Consider the following 23,757-nt stretch of genomic DNA (forward strand, 5'->3'; position numbering starts at 1 on the left):
GTACATATCTTACTGTATTTCCATTACATACCATTACATTTTTCACATTTTTGTTAGATTGAAATAGCGTCCATCAATTAAGATAAATAAAATAAATCAAATCCATCTTGTTTGCTTTTCGAACTAGACTCCACAGTAACGAGAGTCGACAAAAAGGGTTACAACCCCACACACACACACACACACATATGGACTTTTATCCATTAACGCCAAGAGAAAAACTCCACAACCAATCTGCATAAACAAACTCATCATCAGCATATCCTTTACCCTCACCATCAGAGCAGGAGCAGGAGCAGAAGGAGCAACCGTAGTCTCCAGCATTTGTTTTGATTCCATCATAAACCATAAGATAGCTGCAGACATGGATGCCTGATGAAGTGGTTGCAAGTTGCCCAAGGAGCAGGCAGCAGGCAGCAGGCAGTAGTCGGATGGCAACGGGCTTGCCTCAATTGTTTGGCAAATAAATGCCCGGCAGCATAATGGATGGCCATGGTCAGCTCCGTATTCGGTGTTCCGAGATCCGTGCACAGCAGTCCGTTTCGGTTATTATTTTTATATAACTTGTGAAAATAATAATAGAGCTTTGCCCAGAGGGCGTGGCAGCTAGAACGGAGGCGAAACAAACAAACAAATACTCGAAGCGGAGGACAGTTGTATAAACAGAAGTGTGAAAGTGCCAGATAGTGAAGAGATCTGGGATCGGCGATTGTCCGGCATGGCATCCACACATACTACTCGTATGTAAGAACGATGAGGCTTTGACGTTGACTCCTGTTCATCCCAATCCTCGATTCGGTCTGGTCCCGGACTTTATTTGTGTTTGTGCTATGGCAACAATGAACAGCAGAGAGGTCCAGGTGTTGATGCTACATCTATTTTTGTTTTCTTTAGAACAACTTTCGCTGACCGGAAACGGAAATTAAATGCATAAGTTTTTCCCACCAGCCCCAGCATCGTACGTTCCCACTTCTTATCTAACTTCAAAAAGACAAGACAAGGCCACTTCAGATTGATAAATAGTCTTGAACAAGTTTTCTTGGCAAATTAAATTTCGACAGAAGTTGGTCAGCAACAGTCGATGAGTCACAAGTGTAGTTTTGGACACTACAGTTGACAACGGGGATGTAGCTCAGATGGTAGAGCGCTCGCTTAGCATGTGAGAGGTACGGGGATCGATGCCCCGCATCTCCAAAATTAGTGTTGTACGTTTTTTTTTTTAACAAAATTTCTTTTTCTTCATTTTTAATACTATACATACATACATACTTGTGTGGGCCAATTTTTTTCTTCAAAATTTAGCTTGCACCATTTACATATTTTACTTTGAATTGCAAGCAAGCAAAAAGCATATAGCCGGGCTCAACCGGGATTTGAACCCGGGACCTCTCGCACCCAAAGCGAGAATCATACCCCTAGACCATTGAGCCTCATGCCATGTTGAGCGCTCTATTATATTTTTGTGGCCTCTCTGGCAAACTCTTGTGCCGACAATAAATGTTTTTAGATAGCAGTGAAAATACACTCGGATTTTCAATAAAATTAAATATAGCTTTATTCAAAATGCCTTAAACAAAAAACTTAGCGTCTCTTCCAGATACCCCCACCGTAACCGCCGCCACCAAAACCTCCAGAAAAGGCGCTAGCAGAGCTGTAGGCCGAGGCATAGCTTCCGGAATATCCCCCACCGTAGCCGCCGAAACCGCCTCCTCCGAATCCTCCCAGCCCACCCAGGCCACCCTTCCACCCGTGCTTGAATGGCACAACAACTGGCTGTGGCACTGGGACTGGGATAGGCTGTGGAACCGCAACTGGTACGGGTATAGGCTGAGGCACTGGAACGGGCTGGGCGACGGGATAGGGCACATAGCTGGTGTACACAGGGGCGTAGCCGCCCCCTCCGAGCTTTCCGCCAAAACTGTGGGAGCTACTAAGGCCCAGGCATAGCAGCAGCGTTAAGCCCACGATTGTAGCCTGAAAGCAATATGTTGATCAAACAAGTCCGCAATGTGAGACAACCATATCCACTTACTGTACTTGTTCTCATGACGTCTATTGGTGCTTCTAAACGTGGCCAACGTCTAAACTGCCGTATATATAGCAACCTAAAGCCACTTCCTGTACTTCCTTTTGGCGACGAGTTCAACGAACTGCCAAAAACTTGATCCACAACCAGTTCTTGTCGAACAGAACCATTCAATTTTTATTGTGCCAAAATTTAGTCGCAGCAACTAATGCAAAAATATAACAAATCGTGTGAAAAACATTGAAATCGGTTAAGTTGATGGGGTTGAAGGTCGTCCGTGCTGTGTTCCGGGACTGGGCTTTTGGGTGGGCGTAAGTTGATACAGAGATCTTGGTATAAAAACTGAACAGTCCGTTGGTTAGACAATTCAGTCAAGTTCAAGACAAATCAGAAACATGTTGAAGATCAGCTCTTCGGTGAGTAGCTTTGCTTTGGACCATCTTAAAGATGCACAATTATTAACGGACATTCTGTCCTTTGGCAGTTGGTGGTGCTGTTGTCGCTCTGCGCCTGCAGTTACGCCCAATACCAGTATCCCCAGCAGCGCCCGGCCCTAGAAACAGCCCCAGCAGCCGGAGGTGAGCCCACTGGCGGGCCTGTGGAAAATCGTATTATACCCCTGGGTGGTCTGCTCGGCGGAGGAGGAGGAGGAGGCGGCTTACTCGGTGGCGGCGGAGGGGGGGGTGGCCTGTTTGGCAACCTGTTGGGTGGTCTTTTGGGCGGAAACAATGCTCGCCCACCGCCACCAGCGCCAGCGCCATACCCAGTACCTGTTCCCTCGTACGGAGAAGGATTCGGCGGCGGGTATCCTGGCGGATTTGGAGGCGGATACGGCGGCGGATATCCTGGCGGATTTGGAGGCGGCTATACAGGTGGCTACCCAGGCGGATTTGGAGGTGGTTATGGCAATCCCTATGGCGGCTACTACGGCTAGAAGGCGTTGTTTTTCGGTCAGCCCTTGACTACTCCAAGTATTACCCGCTGTTAAAAATGTTTTCGAGATAGTTTTAAGTTGTTGACCATTGTCCATTGACCATTATATTAAAATTCACGTGAAAAATCAAATCACTTCCGGCTTGTTTTCACTTTGTCTGCCCGTTTTACACACGGGGATGTAGCTCAGATGGTAGAGCGCTCGCTTAGCATGTGAGAGGTACGGGGATCGATGCCCCGCATCTCCAAACAGTGTTTTTGTCTTCTATTTTAGTGGTAACAAGATTAAAGAAACACTTTCCTCTTGATTGTGATTTGATTTTTATAGTTACTTGTTTTAGTTGTTCGTGCTATTTGGCTCACATATAGAAAACTGTTATCTGGGCATGACTCGGCAAGAGGCTCAATGGTCTAGGGGTATGATTCTCGCTTTGGGTGCGAGAGGTCCCGGGTTCAAATCCCGGTTGAGCCCGGCTAAACTTTTTTATCAATACTTATATAAATTGATAAACTAAATTGCTATTTTTTATCATTGAAATAATAACTCTAACCAAAAAAAAAATCGTACGCTAGATCTCTATAAATGTCGCAATACAGATTACCTGAAGCAATATTTTATTTTTCAGAGTGTTCGTACATATATTATTTAATGAAAGAATTATAACAGCCAGGTTGAGTATAACGAGACTAGGTGGCTAGGACAACACCCTTTGTGCCGCCGCGAGAAGAGCTATCTTCCAAATTGATTTGATTTCATGCTATCTGTATTGCATATTTATTTCTGATCTGCAAAATCGTTAAGAATAAGGGTAATTAATCTGAATCAAAAAAGGTTTGTTTTGTTCCCGCCCGGGTTCGAACCGGGGACCTTGTGCGTGTGAAGCACACGTGATAACCACTACACTACGGAAACCTGCTGCCGTCTAATAGTCAAACGGCCATGATACAGTTGAGTAATACAGCGCCATCTAGCTCTCAATTTGCACATTATTGAAATTTCATTTTATTTCGATAGATATATCGATAATGCCATTACCCATCAATAGCTGCATCGCTAATTTCATTATATATCGATAGTGGATGGTAGCACAATTGCCGCCAAATTCAAATAAAATATATACATAAATATATCTGTCTTTTTGGAACATATGAAACATACAATGCCAAATATGCACGAAGTCGAGAGAGAAGACCACAAAATTAGCATATAAAGGATACATAAAACACCAGGCTATTACGAGTAGCGCCCAGGGTTCTTAAATCATAGAACCGTTAAAAAAGAATACCCGAATTTGTAAATGGTTCATTCCTATAGATAACTTTATTTTATGAATGGGGAAATGAGTCTACAACTAAATAACAATTTTGGGTGGATCTGGATTCTAATGGCAAGCACATGATTTTCCCTTATTCTATTGACCTATTGACATTCTCATTTGCCCCAGAGGCCACCTCCGAAGCCACCGCCTCCGTAGCTCCCTCCGCTGCTATGATGACTTTCGTGATGACTTTCGTGAAATTCGTGGTGCTCATAGCCACTGTTGCTGCCATACCCGCCGCCGCCGTACCCGCCGCCATACCCGCCGCCATAGCCGCCGCCGCCATATCCTGCTCCGATTCCAGCGCCAATGCTAGCACCAACACCACCGCCGAATCCCAGTCCACCTCCGCTCAGAGCATGCTTCAGGCCCAGTAATTTAGGAGTGCGCACCTTAAGCCCCACAAAGCCGGCATGGGGTCCTTTAAAAGCCAGCAATTTTATCTTTCCGGCTGAGATTCCTTGCAGCAGAAACAGAAAGCATACTCCCAGGATCAGGAGTAGATGGTTTTGATGGCACTGTTTTCGAAAGAAAGAAAGGAAAGATTAGGAAGGAATAATCTAATAATAATTTATATTTCATTAGATCCACAGTAAGTCACAAGCACTTTACGAGTCTCTTTGAATCCATAAAAATCACTTACAATGATTTGCATTTTCACTTTTGATGATGTTTTAACGCCTCTTTAATTGATTAAGTCTGTTTTTGGCCAAAGATCAGAGGTCTTTATTTGAAAATTGCTTTATCTAGTTGTAGAAACTTCAAGTTCAAATGTGTGGGCCGGCGGATGACGAGGCTGGTCTCTTGGCTGGAACGCGTGTTCAATTGAAGCGGCTGCGAGGCAAGCGACGAGTTTTTATCTGTCTGACGGTTTTTCTGCGCGCGTCTCGAATCGCCCTTATGCAATCGGCCGCCGCTTAAGAGCTCTTGTCTGTCTTTTGTTGTTGCTGCTGCTGTGAACTTCAGGTTGTGTCTTATATTTGCCTTATGCACATGATTTGCCCCTGAAAATTTCAGGTTTTTTGAGAGCACACACACAAAATTGGGCATGAGAAAAGAAATGAAAAAAATTGAATGAACAAGCGAATGTCAATGGGAAATCAGCCTGCGATACATGTGCTAATTTACAAAAAAATGACCAAATTACAAAGTAGGAAATACGTTATAATAATCGTCATGTTCAGAACCAAAACAGAGAGAACCTTACCCAGATAGTGCTCGGCTTATCAAACACATGTGGAGCCGAAAAGTTTGGAAATTGATAAAGAGTGAATCATTTTGGGTATTTACGTTTTATTGACCTCCATCAAATTAAAAGCCAAATAAAGAAATCAAACAAAACACGGTTAGAGCCAGAAACTTCCAGCATTAAGCCAAAACAAATATGCATCTGTCTGTTTGCCCCTCACTCATCGGCCATACCCAAAGGGGTATCCGAATCCGCCATAGCCGGAGGATCCGTAGCTGTTTTGCTGATTACTGAACTGATTGTACTGCTGTCGATAGCCCCCGTATCCTCCAAAACCGCCATATCCGCCATATCCGCCATATCCGCCATAGCCCCCATAGGGCGATCCGAATCCTTGCTGGTATCCAGTACTACTACTCGCTCCGGCACTGGCACTGGACGAGGCATAACTGCCGCCATAGCCCGAGTAGGGAGCAAAACCATAGCCAAATCCTGATCCGAGGCCCCACTGGGGGGCACTCATCACTTCGAGACACAGGCCGCAGAGCAGAAAGGACAGCGCAAAAAACTAAAAGCGAGAGGGTTCAAGAATACAAATTAGTGGTTTAGTTGGAGCGACTAAATCTTTGTGTACACCCACCTTCATGGTCAGCAAGCAACTCAATGGAGTCTGATTAAAGTTTGCCATTCTTATAGTCGCCGCAAAACGGAAATACGCCTCAAAGTAATTACAATAATGGGAAACATAATTATAGAACAAATGTGAAGACATAATCATTAGTATATTATTCATCAAGTACTAGTACTATCTGAGATACTTGTTATAGAACTATGTTTTTTTTTACCAAACCATCTTAGACCTTCATATCGATTGAATCCACACAATATACCATGTACCTTTCTCAGTTCAATTGAAGTTTCAAAGCTATAAACATTATCTGGGCTTACTTGTAAGATCTTTTCCTTACAAAATTTCATCAACATTCAGGTCGTTTACAACCCGTTCACAGAACTAATTAAGATTTTATTTATTTCCCCCCGCAGATCTATCATTGTCGTACATCTTCAGCGCTGTCTTTGGATCCAACTACAACTTCCTGACTAGCAATGATGATGATGTGGGTCGTATGGTATCTCTCTATCGTATGGTAGGTAAACCCGCTGACGTCAAGCGATAATCAGCTTGAGGGTGAATAAACTTTGAAACGAAAGTGAAGGCATAACCATAGACCAGAATAAATAAGAGGAGGAGCCACATGCACATATCAGACATATAGTTAGTCATGTACTTACAATACATGGCAGCAAGTGCTAATGAGCAGAAAGAGTGCGGGTGGGTGTGGGTCGACAATGGAGGCATATGCTTCACTGCACGTTCTGTGAAAAAGTTTGTTGCCTAAGTCATTTGTCTTTGCCCGTTGTCAGTGGATTTTGAATGGCCCCTGAATGGCATACCCTAACTGGCGGGCAATCTTTGACTTGGCAATGTGTTTGTAAGAATAGAATGGATATAGGAATGGATAATATAGTAAATAGGATAATAGATTACTTAACAAAATAACAACTGCCTTATTTTACTTAGTGTATATACAAATCGGTAGCTTTGGAGAAGATCTCGAGGGCAAAGAAAAAACATCTTATCTAAAATAGTGTAGATCCAAATCGTCACAGTGTTCCCTCTACTTGTTGGTCTTGAAAAGCGCCTGTTGATTGTAGATGGTTCAGTGATTATTTTTATTGGGTTTTCCATGATCTTGATCGTCCGGCCCTCAAAAAAAATGATAATTTTGGGCTGGCTGAAAAATTAACGCATTCTGAGGCCCAGTCAAGCAGCGCCGTATTGTCCGCTGCGATTATTATATTGTGTCTTTTGGATCTGGGGGGGCATTCCCAGATTTCGTCACAAACTGGTTTCGCTTTCGGTCGTGTTTGTTCTGCAATTTGCGTAGAATCCACTTGGCAATGCGTGCCGCGTAGTTGTAGCTTCTTGCTGAGATTCGGATTCGGGGTATAAAAGCTTCGGGCACTTCACAATTGCAATTTAGTTTCATACAAGAAGCCCTCGATATCGGCATGTCTCTGTTTCCTGTGAGTTGTGTAAGTGTTTCTCTGCGCTTGGACCCCTCGTTGGGATGCACCTGCTCATTATTGGTTTGCTCTCCTCTTTAGCTGCTGGTCGTTTTGCTGGTCGCCGGTCATGGTCAGGCGGCACCGGCTCCAGTCCCCGTCAAGGCTGAGGGACGCACTTTTGGCCTCTTGGGCGGCGGATTCGGTGGGAGTGTTGGACTCAGCGCTGGAGTTGGCCTAGGCGGAGGCCTGTACAGCGGCTTTGGAGGCGGCGGCGGCTACCCAGGTGGCTATGCTAGTGGCTATCCAGGAGGCTACGGTGGGGGCTATTCTGGCTATCCCGGAGGATACGGCGGCGGTTATTCTGGCTATCCTGGCGATGGATACTCTGGCTTTGGACACAGGCCCCATCATCATAATCACGGCGGATTCTATCCCGGCGGCGGGTCATACTACAACCAGGGTGGATCCTACGGGGGTCACTACAGTCAGTCGCAGTACTCCAATGGGTACCATAACGGGGGCTACGGCGGCGGTGGGGGTTTCTTCGGTTAAACGTAAACCTCTGCTGAGGCTGTGATCCATCTGTCTAGTTAAGTGCCTTATTATTTGTACGAGTACCTCCGGCAAAGATTGTAAAATACACAAAAAAACCGAAATATTAAGTTCGAAATCCGGTTTCTCTGGGAATACATACCATTGTCCTTGGGGCTACTTTTTTGCGGTTCCCTCGCTCTTTTAATGTACCGAACGAGACGTGCATAAATTTAATGGGCATAGATCCGAGATTTACGAGTATGTGTGTGGCATGGGGCATGACTAAGCTATTGCCTGGGCATGGTCTGGGGTTTTCCTCAACCCGATCTTTCCTTCGCTAAAGGGAACGCATGTTGGCCAGTCTAAAATGATTATTTTTATAAGTTTTGGTCTGAAATTTTGCTACCAATTGAACCATTTCCTTATGGCAATTGCGTGCACATTCAATTAAATTAATTTTGTGTTCTTACGCCTTCGATTTGGACTGTATATGTATACATATATATACATTTTAATCATTCTAAGACATATTTGGCCGAATGAATCTGTATCTATATTTTTGTTCGGAATTTATATGTACATATGTATGTATGTACAGTGGTGTTCATACACTTAAGCCACAAGAACTACACCAAGAATTTAAGCGAAAATCAAGAAAAGTTTTTATTTTACAGCTCCCATTTTTTGTTTCAAATTAGTTCTATATGTCACTGTTTTAATACAATAACAACCAAATTATAAAAATATATAGTCAGCGAAATAATTAAAAAATCTGAAACCATCTCCAAAATGTCCTGCTCATATACTTAAGCCCCTTAGAAAAAAGGTTAAAAAAGTTACAATTTGCCCAGTATTCCTAGTATCGCATCGGGCTTAGGTCCCCTGGTAAAGATTCAAGGCATTATGCACGGCGAATGTATATGTACTTGATTAAGTAGGGTCTAAGGGTTGGGGCCCTATCCCTATATTGCTTCTCTTGTTGGTTCTTTTGAAAATCTTTCAGTCAGCTGCCCGTTCAAGAAAGTGGTTTCTCAAATTGGCAAAAATCAAATCCTAATGTTCATACATTCAGTGGAAAGACTTAGAACAAAAGATTGAAGCTAGGTCTAGTACTTCAATCTGTTTTGGAAAAAGCTATTAAACAAGGGAATCTAAATGGCGTAATATGCCACATAATATGAATGCCATTCTTATTTGCGCTGATAATAACTTAGCATTCCGGGGATCTTCGAACAATTAAGATAATGATCCAGAGATACGTTCTCACATTGCGTCAAAGCATCCAAGAGAAGTAACGTTTTTTTTCAAACACAGCTGAAAATTAAATGATAGAAATACTTTCAAGTAAAGTAATTTTGCAAGATATAAGTATTGGGATATTGATACTAAAGTTAAAACAAACAGAAAAATGCGGAGACAATTTGAGTATATAGTACTGTTGTTGAAAGTGAAAACATATCTGAGACTGATCGATTTCGGATGAAATTTTTGGATTCAATAGATCTCATCATTCAGCAACTAAAAGGGAGATTTGAAGCCCTTCATAATGTTTCAGTGCAAACCAAATAGATCCCGCTTTCTACAATAACTTTTCTTGAATTTTTGCTCAAGAGCAAATTTTTCTCGACACGACGTTTCTGATCGTTTCCTGCAGAGTACTTGTGGAGCACTTAATACCTGATTATATATGTAGATATAGCATTTGTAATCTTGGTGTTTTGTTTTTAATTCGTTCTTATTTTATTTCCTAACAGATACTCGTAATCACATTTTAACTACATCTCTACACATAGTATGAATGGGATGGGTGAATGACCGTGAGGGGTGGCTCATCCGTAGCTACTCCGCTGATTGCTCCTCGACCGATACGCGCCCGTTTGGTAGACCGGTTGCACCTGTCCTGTGAGCTGTTGGATGATCCCATTCACAGTGGTTGCTACGCCGCCAACCAGTTGGGCAGGCGTCACAGGCGGCTGCAAAGGATAGTGTGAGAGGGAGGGATTCATGTTCATTCATCGATAGTCACGACTTACCGCTCCAGCTGAATCGTAGTAGACCCGATTGGGGACGGGTCGGCGCACTGGAGGCGCGGCATAGCTGGGATCCACGGCAGGATCGCTCTGTAAGTCCCCGCCGGCCGAAGGAGGACGGATAGGATCCGACAAGGGAACACCCGGCACAGTCGCGGCTCCAAGCACACCAGGAGCGAACAACGACAGCCACGTGGCGAAGGGAGCATACGGACGGACTGGCACGGGGTAGGGTGCCACGGGTGGTGGAATGGGATCTGAGAGCAGACCACCACCAAGACCACCGCCAAGACCACCGCCAAGACCACCGCCAAAACCACCTCCCAGACCGCCACCGCCACGACATCCTCCTTGATAGACTTTGTACACATTCACATCGAAGAGGAAACGTCCTTGCTCTTCCGGATCCTTCTGGCCGCTCTTGACATCGCGTCCAAAGGGTGAGCAGGGATTGCCGTATCCGCCATATCCGCCATAACCGCCGTATCCGCCATATCCGCCATACCCGCCATATCCCAGATAAGGACGAGCCAATTTCCTGAGCTTCTTCTTGAGCAGCAAAGTCCTCTCATCACCGCCGGACTCATCGAGTTCCTGGTTAGATGCGCCCGCAAACTTGGCATTCTCCGTGTCCGATTTGGTAGCCGCGGTGGCACCGCTCTCCCGCGAGTGTCGGTTGCTCTGGGATTGAGGGACGGTGTTGTATGAGTAAGGCGAGGGCCTTCTCCTGGGATAATCGTAGCTGTAGCTCCGTGAATAGGCCACGGAGCAGCTGAGGAGGGCTCCTAGAAGGAGGACAAGCAGTAGCTGCATGTCGAGGATACGCGGATTCACTGAGTCGAAGACTTCTGCTCGGTTGGCTGGATGGGCACGAACTATTCCTCTACTGTGGAGCATGCCCCAACTTATCACCTCGCCGATGTGCAAAAAAAACCACTCCAATTTGGCAAATTTGTTGCTCTTCCCTTAGAAGGCAGCTCGGCAGACACTGACGATTGCATAATGCCCTTTTTTTATTGGCTCCCATTTATCCAGCGCATTGTTTTGATATGGTAATCTAGGCCGCCCACCCAACCCAAGCCCAACCGCCGGCATCATCATCATTATACGCGCCCACATGTGGCACAATAATAGCAAAGGGAAACCAGCAACAAAAAAACATGTTACACTCTGCGACTCGTGTGCATTGACCTGTGTCAACCAACGCTGGCAGCTCTGAAGCTCTCACCCGTTGTAGTTTTTGGCCAAAAACGTATTTCTGCCAAAAATGTAATAGGAAAAGTGGGTCAATGTCGCATGACGCTTCTGCCGCTGCTCTGGGAATGAATCTAATTAGTTGTGGGGGGATTTACGGATCCATCTAACATTAATCACAATTTTTATACCCGATACTCAAAATGAGTATTGGGGTATATTAGATTTGTGGTAAAAGTGAATGTGTGTAACGTCCAGAAGGAATCGTTTCCGACCCCATAAAGTATATATATTCTTGATCAGCATCAATAGCCGAGTCGATTGAGCCATGTCTGTCTGTCCGTCTGTCCGTCCGTCCGTCTGTCCGTCCCCTTCAGCGCCTAATGCTCAAAGACTATAAGAGCTAGAGCAACGATGTTTTGGATCCAGACTTCTGTGATATGTCACTGCTCCAAAAATATTTCAAAACTTTGCCCCGCCCACTTCCGCCCCCACAAAGGGCGAAAATCTGTGGCATCACGATAAAACCAAAAACGCAGAATCGTAGAGAATGACCATATCTTTTAGACTGCAGAATCTGAATTGGATCGTATTATTATTATAGCCAGCAGCAAGAAAACAATTTAATTTTTTCTCGCCCTGTCTCTCTCTCTAACACACACGTAGCATAGGCGGCTTTGCTTAGAGTAAAACATTAGCGCCTAGATCTCAGAGACTATAAAAGCTAGAGCAACCAAATTTGGTATCCACACTCCTAATATATCAGACCGAGACGAGTTTGTTTCAAAATTTCGCCACACCCCCTTCCGGCCCCACAAAGGATGCAAATCTGGGGATATTCACAAATCTCAGAGTGTATTAAGGCTAGAGTAACCAAATTTAGTGTCCGTACTCCTGTTAGATCTCACTATAAAACGTATATCTCAAAATTTCGCCCCACCCCCTTCCGCCCCCTCAAAGAACGAAAATCTGTTGCATCCACAATATTGCACATTCGAGAAAACTAAAAACGCAGAATCATAAATAATGACCATATCTATCAGGTTGCTGAATCTGGATCAGATCGGATCATTTTTATAGCCAAAGGAAACAAATCAATTTGCAGTGGCTACGCAGCGCCCGACGTCACGCACAGACTGATTTTCTGTCTCTCTCGCACGCACAATTATAATAACAATTATTCAAAAAAATCAAAAATAACAATTATAATAACAATTATTCAATAAAAATCAAGAATAACAGTTATAATAACAATTATTCAATAAAAATCAAGAATAACAGTTATAATAACAATTATTCAAAAAAATCAAGAATAACAATTATAATAACAATTATACAATAAAAATCAAGAATAACGATTATAATAACAATTATTCAATAAAAATCCAGAATAACAATTATAATAACAATTATTCAAAAAAATCAAGAATAACAGTTATAATAACAATTATTAAAAAAAATCAAGAATAACAGTTATAATAACAATTATTCAATAAAAATCAAGAATAACAGTTATAATAACAATTATTCAAAAAAATCAAGAATAACAATTATAATAACAATTATACAATAAAAATCAAGAATAACAGTTATAATAACAATTATTCAATAAAAATCAAGAATAACAATTATAATAACAATTATTCAAAAAAATCAAGAATAACAATTATAATAACAATTATACAATAAAAATCAAGAATAACGATTATAATAACAATTATTCAATAAAAATCAAGAATAACAATTATAATAACAATTATTAAAAAAAATCAAGAATAACAGTTATAATAACAATTATTCAAAAAAATCAAGAATAACAATTATAATAACAATTATTCAATAAAAATCAAGAATAACAGTTATAATAACAATTATTCAAAAAAATCAAGAATAACAATTATAATAACAATTATACAATAAAAATCAAGAATAACAGTTATAATAACAATTATTCAATAAAAATCAAGAATAACAGTTATAATAACAATTATTCAAAAAAATCAAGAATAACAATTATAATAACAATTATACAATAAAAATCAAGAATAACGATTATAATAACAATTATTCAATAAAAATCAAGAATAACAATTATAATAACAATTATTCAAAAAAATCAAGAATAACAATTATAATAACAATTATTCAAAAAAATCAAGAATAACAGTTATAATAACAATTATTCAATAAAAATCAAGAATAACAGTTATAATAACAATTATTCAAAAAAATCAAGAATAACAATTATAATAACAATTAAACAATAAAAATCAAGAATAACAATTATAATAACAATTATTCAAAAAAAATCAAGAATAACAATTATAATAACAATTATTCAAAAAAATCAAGAATAACAGTTATAATAACAATTATTAAAAAAAATCAAGAATAACAGTTATAATAACAATTATTCAAAAAAATCAAGAATAACAATTATAATAACAATTATTCAATAAAAATCAAGAATAACAATTATAATAACAATTATTCAAAAAAAATCAAGAATAACAATTATAATAACAATTATTCAAAAAAATCAAGAATAACAGTTATAATAACAATTATTAAAAAAAATCAAGAATAACAGTTATAATAACAATTATTCAAAAAAATCAAGAATAACAATTATAATAACAATTATTCAATAAAAATCAAGAATAACGATTATAATAACAATTATTCAAAAAAATAAAAAATAACAATTATAATAACAATTATTCAAAAAAATCAAAAATAACAGTTATAATAACAATTATTCAATAAAAATCAAGAATAACGATTATAATAACAATTATTCAATAAAAATCAAGAATAACAGTTATAATAACAATTATTCAATAAAAATCAAGAATAACGATTATAATAACAATTATTCAAAAAAATCAAGAATAACAGTTAAAATAACAATTATTCAATAAAAATCAAGAATAACAGTTATAATAACAATTATTCAATAAAAATCAAGAATAACGATTATAATAACAATTATTCAATAAAAATCAAGAATAACAGTTATAATAACAATTATTCAATAAAAATCAAGAATAACAGTTATAATAACAATTATTCAATAAAAATCAAGAATAACGATTATAATAACAATTATTCAAAAAAATCAAGAATAACAGTTAAAATAACAATTATTCAATAAAAATCAAGAATAACAGTTATAATAACAATTATTCAATAAAAATCAAGAATAACGATTATAATAACAATTATTCAATAAAAATCAAGAATAACAGTTATAATAACAATTATTCAATAAAAATCAAGAATAACGATTATAATAACAATTATTCAATAAAAATCAAGAATAACAGTTATAATAACAATTATTCAATAAAAATCAAGAATAACGATTATAATAACAATTATTCAAAAAAATCAAGAATAACAGTTATAATAACAATTATTCAATAAAAATCAAGAATAACAGTTATAATAACAATTATTCAATAAAAATCAAGAATAACGATTATAATAACAATTATTCAATAAAAATCAAGAATAACAGTTATAATAACAATTATTCAATAAAAATCAAGAATAACAGTTATAATAACAATTATTCAATAAAAATATTCAATAAAAATATTCAATAAAAATCAAGAATAACAGTTATAATAACAATTATTCAATAAAAATCAAGAATAACGATTATAATAACAATTATTCAAAAAAATCAAGAATAACAGTTATAATAACAATTATTCAATAAAAATCAAGAATAACAGTTATAATAACAATTATTCAATAAAAATCAAGAATAACGATTATAATAACAATTATTCAATAAAAATCAAGAATAACAGTTATAATAACAATTATTCAATAAAAATCAAGAATAACGATTATAATAACAATTATTCAAAAAAATCAAAAATAACAATTATAATAACAATTATTCAAAAAAATTACAATTATAATAACAATTATTCAATAAAAATCAAGAATAATCAGCATCAATAGCCGAGTCGATTGAGCCCCGTCTGTCTGTCCGTCCCTATAAGCGCCTAGGGCTCAAAGATTATAAGAGCTAGAGCAACGACATTTTGTATCCAGACTTCTGTAATATGTCACTATTACACATACATTTCAAAATTTCGCCCCACAGGAGGCGGAAGGGACCTCCACAAAGGACGAAAATATGTGGCATCCACAATATTGAAGATTCCAGAAAACTAAAAACGCGCAATCATAGAGAATGACCAGATTGCTATCAGATTGCTGAATCTGGTTCTGATTGGATCATTTTTATAGCCAAAAGGAACAAATCAATTTGCAGTGGCTACGCAGCGCCCGACGTCACGCTCAAACTGATTTTCTGTCTCTCTCGCACGAACTCTTTGTCGTGCCGTTTAATATTAGCGGCGTCTGCCGGAGAAGAGCCATACTGACTAAGTATCGGGTATAAATGTAGAGTTGCGGTGTCCGCAGCAACTCACAACGTTCCCCCTCGTTTAAGTTGGAAGCACTATCATTTCACGAAATCAGTTGACAACGGATCGTATTAGATTTGCTTTGAGTCTTCAGCTAAAGATTTACATTATAATTTGGGAAAGCTTAATCTGTTTACATATATTACTATGAATCATGGTGGTGTAATGCAGATTACTACATTTTAAGTTGATATGCCAAGACTGCACCATCAAGTGGCTCATGCGACACCAAACCGGAGCATGACGACCCAAAAGATGAATTTTGGACAAATATTTGAGGAATATAGAACTTAACTTGCTACAAGAGCCAAGCATGCATTCAAAATTAAAAATATTATGGTACATCTCTTAATCTACTTAATTTCATAATTAAAAGTACCCATAATTAAAAGGACGCACTAGATTTAAGTACACACACTCCATATGCTGGTATATCATATACAATTTACTCAAAGCACACATAAAATCGTTAGGCCTTACAATAAAATTATTTAAACTTATAACTAGTAAAACAAAACTGTACAAAATGGGAAGAAATAGACCCAGCTGCCTTTGTTCAGAGATTGGAACTAGGATCCGTATCCAGATAATATAACTTAAAGACTAAGCTGGGAAGTCTGTGCGTTGTATGTGAGGCGCTTCCACTTCCATGCCTCTGGTTAGACAGCCATTTTGGGTTTATTAGCCTCGGCCCGTTTGCGCATTGCCCTCAAACGCTGTGTGCAGTAGACGCGCAGAAAGATGGCTACGAAAACGATGAGAACACCAAAGATGCCCAGAGCCGACACGCTGTGGTGGTAGATGAAACAAGAAAGCATGATGGCTACGGCCTGTGGGGCAGAGGGTAAAACCGATAGAGTGGTTCTGGAGCAGCAGACAGTTGAATAAACAGAGCCGAAGACTCACCTGACGCAGCGTCATAATGATGGTAAACACAACTGGGCCGAAGACATCAATTGTGTGATAAATAAACAATTGCCCGACTGCTGAGCAAATGGAGAGCACAACCATATCAAAAACGAATTTCGGATGCTGAAAATAAGACACTTAATACGTGAGGTAGGACTAAATATAATCGTGTTTGGACATATATACCTCTGTGGCAAAGGACAGGGAGTCCATGAATCCGCCCTGCATCGACAGCGAGGCACCAGTGAAGATCGAGGAGAACAGATTTACGCCGCACATCATCTGAAGGGAGGTCATACCGTAGCTCTTGAACAGCGAGCCCTGCCAATTGGCTGTGAAGCTATCGAAGACCATGTACAAAGAGAGCAGGAATACGCCCGTCAAGGTGGTCACTCCACTGGCTTTGTTGCTGTCTGCCGACCCACTCATGAAAAAGATCATGCCCAGCGAGATTAGCACAGCTGTGGCATACTCGTAAGATTCATACTTGGCCTTCGACATGATCTTGCCCATCACCATGACAGGGATTATTTTGCACGACTTGGCCAGCACCTGAGTGGGAAAGTTGACAAATTTAAGAGCCTCATACTGGAACCAGGCGCTCATTATGTTCGAGAACGAGGCGAAGGAGTACTTGTAAAGCGGTGCTCGGTGTCGTGTGGGCGAGGGCTGCCATTGCAGATAGATGAGGGCCACCATAAAGGCTAGCAATCGGTTGGCAAACACCAAAAATTGCGAATCTTTGAACTTGGAACTCTCACCAGCAAAATTCAGATATTTCTGTGTCATGATCTTCTCCTGCAAAACGCCCCAGGTCAAATAGGACACCATTAGGCCGCCAAAGCACCAAAGCAGCTGCACAGCCTCCTGGGAACTCGTGCGCTTGACCGCCACAGATCCTGCAGATCGTTCCTTATCCGCTGTACTGGCCGCAACATCCAGTGGCTCGTAGGTGGAGTTGCCTGTAATGCACATGTTGATGGCCGTGTGCAGAATGGTCTTGTTGCCTCTTTCGAGGTAGCCGGTGCGTGCCACATATTTGTATATGAGATAGCCTGGCACAAAGACGCAACTGTAGCCGAAGCAGTTAACCAACAGTTTTAGAAGCCAGGCATAGTCGGAGTTCTGGGCATCCAGAATCTGCGATAGCGTCACATCCTTGGTGTAGAAGCCGCCAAGCGAGGCACGCAACAGGTCCGAAAAGAAGTGTATAACCAGCAAGCTGACCACGATAAAGGAGCTGGAATGGTCATCATTAGTCGGGGAGCAAATTGTTGATATATCTGTATGTACCCACCATATAATTAGCTCCGGAACTCGATTACTCATTTTGTACACGTGCATGTCCCTCTTCTGTTGACACGTCGAATTCTATATTCCAGATTGAACTTCTTTAATAAGAATTGAGCGAGCGGTCACGCCTGGGGGCGAATGAATATTTGCCGGCAAACGCAAGTCAAGTGTCAGAGGTTCAATAACCGCTCAAACTAGTTTTTGCATAATGTGCTCCACGCCAAAAAGAACAGCAGCATCAGCAATTTATTCTGTTGAAGTTTGTTTATACAGCCGCGGAGGCCGTTTGTCGGGTTGGAGTCTATTGAATGTGCTATGTCTTCTGCTCCAGACGGGTGGCCGGGTTCTGGTTCTGGGAATTGGCTGCTGCTGGCCGGCAGCCAGCTTTAATTTAGGGCCAGCTAAACAGCTATTTACACAAATTTCCAAATTCCATTTCACCCACTGAATGGTCGGCAGCACTGTAGGGTGGGGATGGGGGTGGGAATTCAGTCGGAGTAGTAGAAATATACCAAAATATACCGTCTCATTTTAAAAATATACCGTAAATATACTGACGAACTCAATATAGCGTCTCGACACTAACCATATACTGTATGGTTAGTGGTCTCGAAGAACGAACTTAGCCCGCTAAAGCCACCTCTATTTAAATATTCAACTTCTTGAGGTAAATGACGGAAAATATTAACGTTTGTAAAGTCTTCTTGTAGATCCATGCCATCTTTCACCTTTCGATACCTTTGGAATATTAAAAAAACCTCTTGGTCTACTATGGGTTAATCGCTCACCTTCAAGGATTTGAAACCATATTCCTCGATTGGAATGAAAAAGAGGGAATGGGCGAGTACAAGGTAACGTAAATTGTGTGACAAAGTGTGACCGCAGTATTTTTATATATACCAATTCAAAATGCTGCTGGCCATGTTGAATGTTGCAAAGGCCTCTATATTAGGCCCTCAATTAATTTAATTCAGAGGAAACCCCACTGACAGATAAGATTATCTGCTAAAGAATCCATTGCTTTTGCCTGTTGTCCATAAACTATTGAAATAGGCCATTCAAAATAAAGACTCATTTGTTCGTTGCAGGAGAGTGTGACCGTCTGACTCTCAAAAATACCGCAAATGTACCGATGAAAAAAGACGAACATTTAACCCGCCTTAATTTAAACAGGGGAACAAAGTTTGTTTAGCAGAGTTGTTATAGCCGGATTCTACTGTAAATAAATAAATTAGAACTCTTTGTGTAGCCAAATGATTGTGCTGAGGTGAAGACGGGGACTCCCTTACTCATGCGGAATTAATATTATGGGCAATGGTCGGAGGTATATATATACATACATAAAAGGTTTTAATATAATGTGGGCCACTAACCTATCAAGAGCTCTTGCTAAGGGGTCACAGAGGCTGCATTACTAAACATGTACAGTGAAATATAGACTCAAGTGCTTAAAATTAATGTAAATGACCAATTTTTTCAGTATCTTAATATTAAATTGTATTTTTATGAATGTCATTGATACAGATACTTCCAATGGCTTGCAGCCGCTGAGTCTATTCGAATGATTGCCTAAAAAGCTAATTTGGCATAGGGTGAAGCAAACAGGAAATAAATCATGGCCCTACAAATTTTACAGCCCGCTCTTATTCCCCTATTTTGTAAACTTAGCTGCTCTAACAAAAATAACAAAAATTGCATTTAAAACGTAATACACAAAACCAAAGTCTAAAACGAAAAATACATTGTTTTCTATTGATCGGCATGTAAGTTAACCCTTCCCCAAATATATTATACAAACCGAAAAGCTCGCGTGCTCCCCGTGTCACCCACTAAGGGATCAAGCATATGCAGCCATTCAGTTTGTTCTATCGGGAAATATGTTGTTCTTTTCGGTCAATGATCTCGGGTACTTTAAGTTGCTTAAACTACTAATGAATACCGACTAAAACAATAAATGACAACACAAGAAACATAACATTAAATACGGACTTAGTGGTAAAGGTACGAGCAGTGAGAGATCGCTGTAATTGGGTATCAATATACATACATACATATATGTATATTTACATAAATTTGTATATTTGTGACCGCCTGTAAAAATGTGTGTATACATATGGCTGAGCACTGCCCTCTGTTTCGCGGCCAGGATGGTTCAATCGTGACTGTTTTGTCCGGAGGCAAACGTCCAGCCTGTAGAACGTACTCACTGTGTGTCAGTCCATCTGATATCGTCAACTATGATCCTTGGTCACCAGTACCTACCACTCTTGATGGGTCACACGATCCTCTCCCTCCAGGCAACTCAAGAGACTTAATCCTTTCCAAATAATTATGGCATACTCTTATTTTTCAACCAAAAGGCTGAAATTAAACTTACACGTTATTCTCACTCTTGAATGTTAATTGAATTTAAAATTCCGAAGGGATATTCAGATGTTGTTAAAAATATATCAGATATACAGAAACTGCTCAGCTCTTATAATTCTGCTGTCATCCGCAGTTTTCTGCCAATGATCTTCTATTGAGCTTCTATTGCATATGGCCATTTCCGCGGGTAGCTAACGTACATACATACGTTCGTCCGCTGTTGATGCACAAAAAAAAAAGATAGAAAACAAACATTTTCCCCTGGTTTTGTTAGCTTTATTTTTACAAAAGATGGGGTTCATCCAATTTTAAGTTTTATAATAATCGTGTGGCCGCGAACGTAATCGAAATATAAGTCGAATTGGCGTAATCTTGTAATATGGTAATATCTGCAAAACGGAACAAAATATTCTAAAGCAGTTAATTTATTTTAAAAGAGGATTAATATAGTTTGCTTACGAATATTTACACAATAAATGATCTCTTTTAGTGTTTTGAAATTGTTTTTTAACACGTTCATCACTTTTCAGTTTAAACGCCTGTAAAATCTGTAAAAATTAATCAATCCTTGTGCTTTCTTTCATATATTCTTTAATTTAATGTGAAGGAAAAAATACCAACAAATTCAAAGAGATCGGATTCCTTAAGAATAAGGACTTAATCCATTAGTGACCTGCTTAATGGCCCAGATCTAAAATCCATTAAAAATCGATGTGTTCTGCTTAAAAAACATTGGAAACGCTCGAGTCTGCACCAAAGGGATTGGATGAGTTTTGGGAGCGCGTGAAGTCGGAGTGGCGCATGATTCCTTGCAAGCACCTACTAAATTTAGTCGAGAGTCGATACTAAACATTCAGAATGTGATTAAAGCTAATAACCTTTGAAAAAATATTTTAAAAAAATTATTAAAAAAAAAAAAATACATCGACTTTTAGGAAAAAAGAAAAATTTCCTTAGGAAACCGATTTCTTAGAATTTAAATTATTGTCTTTTTTCCTTTTTCGTTAAATTAAAGAACCTATGCAATAAAAAATCCATGATTGATTCATTTTTAATGATTTTACAAGCGTTGAAAATGATAAGTGTATCCAAATGTGCTCCTCACTGTACATACATATGTTGACTTTTTTAAAAAACTGTCCATACTACTTCCCCCCAAAATTTGTATAAAATCGATTCAATCGAAATGCAAATCGAATGACGAATATTTTAATAGAATGAGTATAAGAGGGAGTGTGCTACAAGCCCACAATTCAAGTTTGAGTCGTCGGGGGAAACAGACGTACCGCGCTGTCTAAACATGCCGCCAAACAGCGATGTGATCGAATTAGGACCTAGTCCCGACACCACGGACGTGCTCTGCGAAACGGATGCGGGGCCAAAAGGTACCGCCAGTGACTTAAGCACTCTGAAGACGACAGACGGGCGGAAGTTGGAGCTGGTGTGGATCAACATAATTCTGTTTATCTATGTGCATACGGCCTCTCTGTACGGGATCTGGCTTATGCTCACAACCACGAAGTGGCAAACGGACGTGTTTGCCGTGATTCTTTTTAGTTTAGCTTCCCTGGGGATTACGGCCGGTGCTCATCGGCTGTGGGCGCATCGCACTTATAAGGCAAACGTGGCGGTGCGTCTGATCTTACTGTTCTTCAACACCTTGGCCTTCCAGGACGCCGTGTATTACTGGGCTCGCGACCATCGGCTACACCACAAATGCACGGATACGGATGCCGATCCGTACAACTCGAAGCGAGGCTGGTGGTTCGCACACATCGGCTGGCTGTGCTGCAAGAAACACCCCGACGTGACGGCGAAGGGCAAGTTGATCGATCTGTCCGATCTGCAGCGGGACCCTCTAGTGATGTTCCAGAAGAAGTACTACCTGATCCTGATGCCCATCCTCTGCTTCATCCTCCCCACGCTGGTGCCCGTATACTTCTGGGGCGAGTCTCTCAGCGTTGCTTGGCATGTGCCGGCGCTCACGCGCTGGTGTCTGATGCTCAACGTCGTCTGGCTGCTCAATAGCTCTGGCCACATGCACGGCAAACGCCCCTACGACCGGTCCATCAGCCCCACCAGCCTGGTCTTCCTTATCTGGCTGCGATACGGCGAGGGGTACCACAACTACCACCACGTCTTCCCGTGGGACTACAAGGGCGCCGAGATGGGACACTATTCGCAAGACCTGCCCACCATTTTAATCAGGATGTTTGCCCGGCTGGGTTGGGCATACGATCTAAAGAGCGTCTCCATGGACATGGTGCGGAAGCGCGTCCTGCGAACTGGCGATGGCACCCATCCTGTCTGGGGCTGGGGCGACAAGGAACATCCACAGGAAGATATTGATAGCACGACCATTACCTATAAGAAGAAAGTGAAGTAAACTGCACTATTTTTACGATATTAACATATGTTGTGAAATTTACTATATATTTTTATTTGAAATGCCACAAAGATTAAACAAAAATGAGCCAATACAAAATCCATTAGAAGTTATAATACAATACTCGTAGAGAATTTCTATTCCACGATTAGCCATCCGTCTGTCCGGATTCTCATGTCCTTATACGCATATATTATCTGTCCATAATGTTCGATCTTGGATGGTCCAAAAGTTACTTTTTGAGCCGCAGCAAGCGCCGCGGCACACTGGACGAGGAAGAGAGTGTGTGAGAGAGAGAAAGACAAAGCCATTGTAATTTCATTTGTTCCTTCTGGCTATAATAATGATCCGATCTCATACAGGTTAGACACTAGATTTTGCGTTTTTGCTTTCTTCTTTTCTCTTGTCTTCGAAATTGTATACTGAGGGCACCATTCACAGAAGCCGTATTCCAAAATAGGGCAAACTAGTCTTTGCTATACATGTGCGGGTCATCAAATTCCTTTGACCAACTCTTTATAAACCCAAGTACGCCCAAGCCCTAATTTACTAAGGGGCCCAGATGTCTGCCCTGTGCTACTCTAGAAGTAGCCTTAACTGGTAAGGACCATAACATACCGATTGAGTAACGGATATATCATAAACCAAATCTCAGGCGAAAGTTGTTTGTAGGAATCCTGAAAATGAGCTCCCAATCTATTCCCTACAGAAGCTAATAAATATATTTAATAGTACGCACGAACATATAATATGTCGTGTATGCATATGGCTGTTAAATAATATAGCAATTGCTGTTTATTTGTATTGGTTTTTATTTAATTATTTGTTGTTGCTTATACAAACAGGAAACAATTAACTTAGCTTTATTTTTACAATTAGCTCTAATTAGAAATAATAAAAATATTGAAGCTTTTTGTTTTTTTTTTCTCCTTTTATGTTTTACAATCTTTATGTGTATTATTTAGTTTATAATAATTGGTTTAAATGGTAGTTTTCATATACATATATATATATATGTATGTATGCTTGTATGTGTGGGTATATACACTAAAGCAGCGAGGG

General features: G+C 39.9%; 8 protein-coding genes and 5 non-coding genes across 13 annotated transcripts; 6 read left to right on the top strand and 7 right to left on the bottom strand.

Moving 5' to 3' along the window:
• Positions 1–1,121: 1,121 nt before the first annotated feature.
• On the top strand, positions 1,122–1,194 carry TRNAA-AGC (transfer RNA alanine (anticodon AGC)). Its single transcript has one exon. It is a non-coding gene; the product is annotated as a tRNA-Ala (tRNA).
• Positions 1,195–1,358: 164 nt separating this feature from the next.
• TRNAP-UGG (transfer RNA proline (anticodon UGG)) lies at positions 1,359–1,430 on the bottom strand. The gene has a single exon. It is a non-coding gene; the product is annotated as a tRNA-Pro (tRNA).
• Positions 1,431–1,530: 100 nt separating this feature from the next.
• On the bottom strand, positions 1,531–2,132 carry LOC6897726 (translation initiation factor IF-2). The gene is made up of 2 exons (XM_002137799.2): positions 2,033–2,132; positions 1,531–1,974 (listed from the first exon to the last, which is right to left on the bottom strand). Exons 1-2 carry the CDS (start codon positions 2,045–2,047, stop codon positions 1,582–1,584), a joined length of 408 nt encoding a protein of 135 aa, XP_002137835.2. The 5' UTR covers positions 2,048–2,132; the 3' UTR covers positions 1,531–1,581.
• A 218-nt stretch (positions 2,133–2,350) lies between these two features.
• Positions 2,351–3,044, top strand: LOC6897727 (glycine-rich protein 23). The gene is made up of 2 exons (XM_002137800.3): positions 2,351–2,442; positions 2,511–3,044. The coding sequence occupies exons 1-2, from the start codon at positions 2,422–2,424 to the stop codon at positions 2,958–2,960; spliced, it is 471 nt and encodes a 156-aa protein (XP_002137836.2). The 5' UTR covers positions 2,351–2,421; the 3' UTR covers positions 2,961–3,044.
• A 90-nt stretch (positions 3,045–3,134) lies between these two features.
• Positions 3,135–3,207, top strand: TRNAA-AGC (transfer RNA alanine (anticodon AGC)). The gene has a single exon. It is a non-coding gene; the product is annotated as a tRNA-Ala (tRNA).
• Positions 3,208–3,359: 152 nt separating this feature from the next.
• On the top strand, positions 3,360–3,431 carry TRNAP-UGG (transfer RNA proline (anticodon UGG)). Its single transcript has one exon. It is a non-coding gene; the product is annotated as a tRNA-Pro (tRNA).
• Positions 3,432–3,799: 368 nt separating this feature from the next.
• TRNAV-CAC (transfer RNA valine (anticodon CAC)) lies at positions 3,800–3,872 on the bottom strand. Its single transcript has one exon. It is a non-coding gene; the product is annotated as a tRNA-Val (tRNA).
• Positions 3,873–4,266: 394 nt separating this feature from the next.
• Positions 4,267–5,262, bottom strand: LOC6897731 (pupal cuticle protein Edg-91). Its single transcript, XM_002137801.2, has 2 exons — positions 4,922–5,262; positions 4,267–4,796 (listed from the first exon to the last, which is right to left on the bottom strand). The coding sequence occupies exons 1-2, from the start codon at positions 4,931–4,933 to the stop codon at positions 4,392–4,394; spliced, it is 417 nt and encodes a 138-aa protein (XP_002137837.2). The 5' UTR covers positions 4,934–5,262; the 3' UTR covers positions 4,267–4,391.
• A 289-nt stretch (positions 5,263–5,551) lies between these two features.
• On the bottom strand, positions 5,552–6,182 carry LOC6897732 (keratin-associated protein 19-2). The gene is made up of 2 exons (XM_002137802.3): positions 6,108–6,182; positions 5,552–6,035 (listed from the first exon to the last, which is right to left on the bottom strand). The coding sequence occupies exons 1-2, from the start codon at positions 6,153–6,155 to the stop codon at positions 5,688–5,690; spliced, it is 396 nt and encodes a 131-aa protein (XP_002137838.3). The 5' UTR covers positions 6,156–6,182; the 3' UTR covers positions 5,552–5,687.
• Positions 6,183–7,471: 1,289 nt separating this feature from the next.
• On the top strand, positions 7,472–8,199 carry Edg91 (Ecdysone-dependent gene 91). The gene is made up of 2 exons (XM_002137803.2): positions 7,472–7,564; positions 7,637–8,199. Exons 1-2 carry the CDS (start codon positions 7,541–7,543, stop codon positions 8,087–8,089), a joined length of 477 nt encoding a protein of 158 aa, XP_002137839.2. The 5' UTR covers positions 7,472–7,540; the 3' UTR covers positions 8,090–8,199.
• A 1,608-nt stretch (positions 8,200–9,807) lies between these two features.
• Positions 9,808–11,003, bottom strand: LOC6897734 (uncharacterized). Its single transcript, XM_002137804.3, has 2 exons — positions 10,105–11,003; positions 9,808–10,044 (listed from the first exon to the last, which is right to left on the bottom strand). Exons 1-2 carry the CDS (start codon positions 10,996–10,998, stop codon positions 9,901–9,903), a joined length of 1,038 nt encoding a protein of 345 aa, XP_002137840.3. The 5' UTR covers positions 10,999–11,003; the 3' UTR covers positions 9,808–9,900.
• Positions 11,004–16,143: 5,140 nt separating this feature from the next.
• sll (adenosine 3'-phospho 5'-phosphosulfate transporter 1) lies at positions 16,144–18,431 on the bottom strand. The gene is made up of 4 exons (XM_001359520.4): positions 17,947–18,431; positions 16,836–17,889; positions 16,647–16,772; positions 16,144–16,570 (listed from the first exon to the last, which is right to left on the bottom strand). Exons 1-4 carry the CDS (start codon positions 17,991–17,993, stop codon positions 16,400–16,402), a joined length of 1,398 nt encoding a protein of 465 aa, XP_001359557.3. The 5' UTR covers positions 17,994–18,431; the 3' UTR covers positions 16,144–16,399.
• A 3,047-nt stretch (positions 18,432–21,478) lies between these two features.
• LOC6897735 (acyl-CoA Delta(11) desaturase-like) lies at positions 21,479–22,790 on the top strand. Its single transcript, XM_002137805.4, has one exon. The coding sequence runs from the start codon at positions 21,610–21,612 to the stop codon at positions 22,693–22,695; it is 1,086 nt and encodes a 361-aa protein (XP_002137841.2). The 5' UTR covers positions 21,479–21,609; the 3' UTR covers positions 22,696–22,790.
• The last annotated feature ends 967 nt before the right edge of the window (positions 22,791–23,757 follow it).

This window comes from Drosophila pseudoobscura, chromosome 2 (assembly GCF_009870125.1).
Source record: "Drosophila pseudoobscura strain MV-25-SWS-2005 chromosome 2, UCI_Dpse_MV25, whole genome shotgun sequence".
NCBI lineage: Eukaryota > Metazoa > Arthropoda > Insecta > Diptera > Drosophilidae > Drosophila > Drosophila pseudoobscura.

Excerpts from the sequence above, each read along its gene's own strand:
- LOC6897727 (XM_002137800.3), top strand. The coding sequence starts at position 2,422 with ATGTTGAAGATCAGCTCTTCG. Across the intron at positions 2,443-2,510 it reads TGTTGAAGATCAGCTCTTCG|TTGGTGGTGCTGTTGTCGCT; the intron begins GTGAGTAGCTTT and ends GTCCTTTGGCAG.
- LOC6897732 (XM_002137802.3), bottom strand. The coding sequence starts at position 6,155 with ATGGCAAACTTTAATCAGACTCCATTGAGTTGCTTGCTGACCATGAAG. Across the intron at positions 6,036-6,107 it reads GTTGCTTGCTGACCATGAAG|TTTTTTGCGCTGTCCTTTCT; the intron begins GTGGGTGTACAC and ends TCTCGCTTTTAG.
- Edg91 (XM_002137803.2), top strand. The coding sequence starts at position 7,541 with ATGTCTCTGTTTCCTGTGAGTTGT. Across the intron at positions 7,565-7,636 it reads CTCTGTTTCCTGTGAGTTGT|CTGCTGGTCGTTTTGCTGGT; the intron begins GTAAGTGTTTCT and ends TCTCCTCTTTAG.
- LOC6897734 (XM_002137804.3), bottom strand. The coding sequence starts at position 10,998 with ATGCTCCACAGTAGAGGAATAGTTCGTGCCCATCCAGCCAACCGAGCA. Across the intron at positions 10,045-10,104 it reads ACTACGATTCAGCTGGAGCG|CCGCCTGTGACGCCTGCCCA; the intron begins GTAAGTCGTGAC and ends TATCCTTTGCAG.
- sll (XM_001359520.4), bottom strand. The coding sequence starts at position 17,993 with ATGCACGTGTACAAAATGAGTAATCGAGTTCCGGAGCTAATTATATG. Across the intron at positions 16,773-16,835 it reads CCCTGTCCTTTGCCACAGAG|CATCCGAAATTCGTTTTTGA; the intron begins GTATATATGTCC and ends TCTTATTTTCAG. Across the intron at positions 16,571-16,646 it reads TCATTATGACGCTGCGTCAG|GCCGTAGCCATCATGCTTTC; the intron begins GTGAGTCTTCGG and ends TCTGCCCCACAG.
- LOC6897735 (XM_002137805.4), top strand. The coding sequence starts at position 21,610 with ATGCCGCCAAACAGCGATGTGATCGAATTAGGACCTAGTCCCGACACC.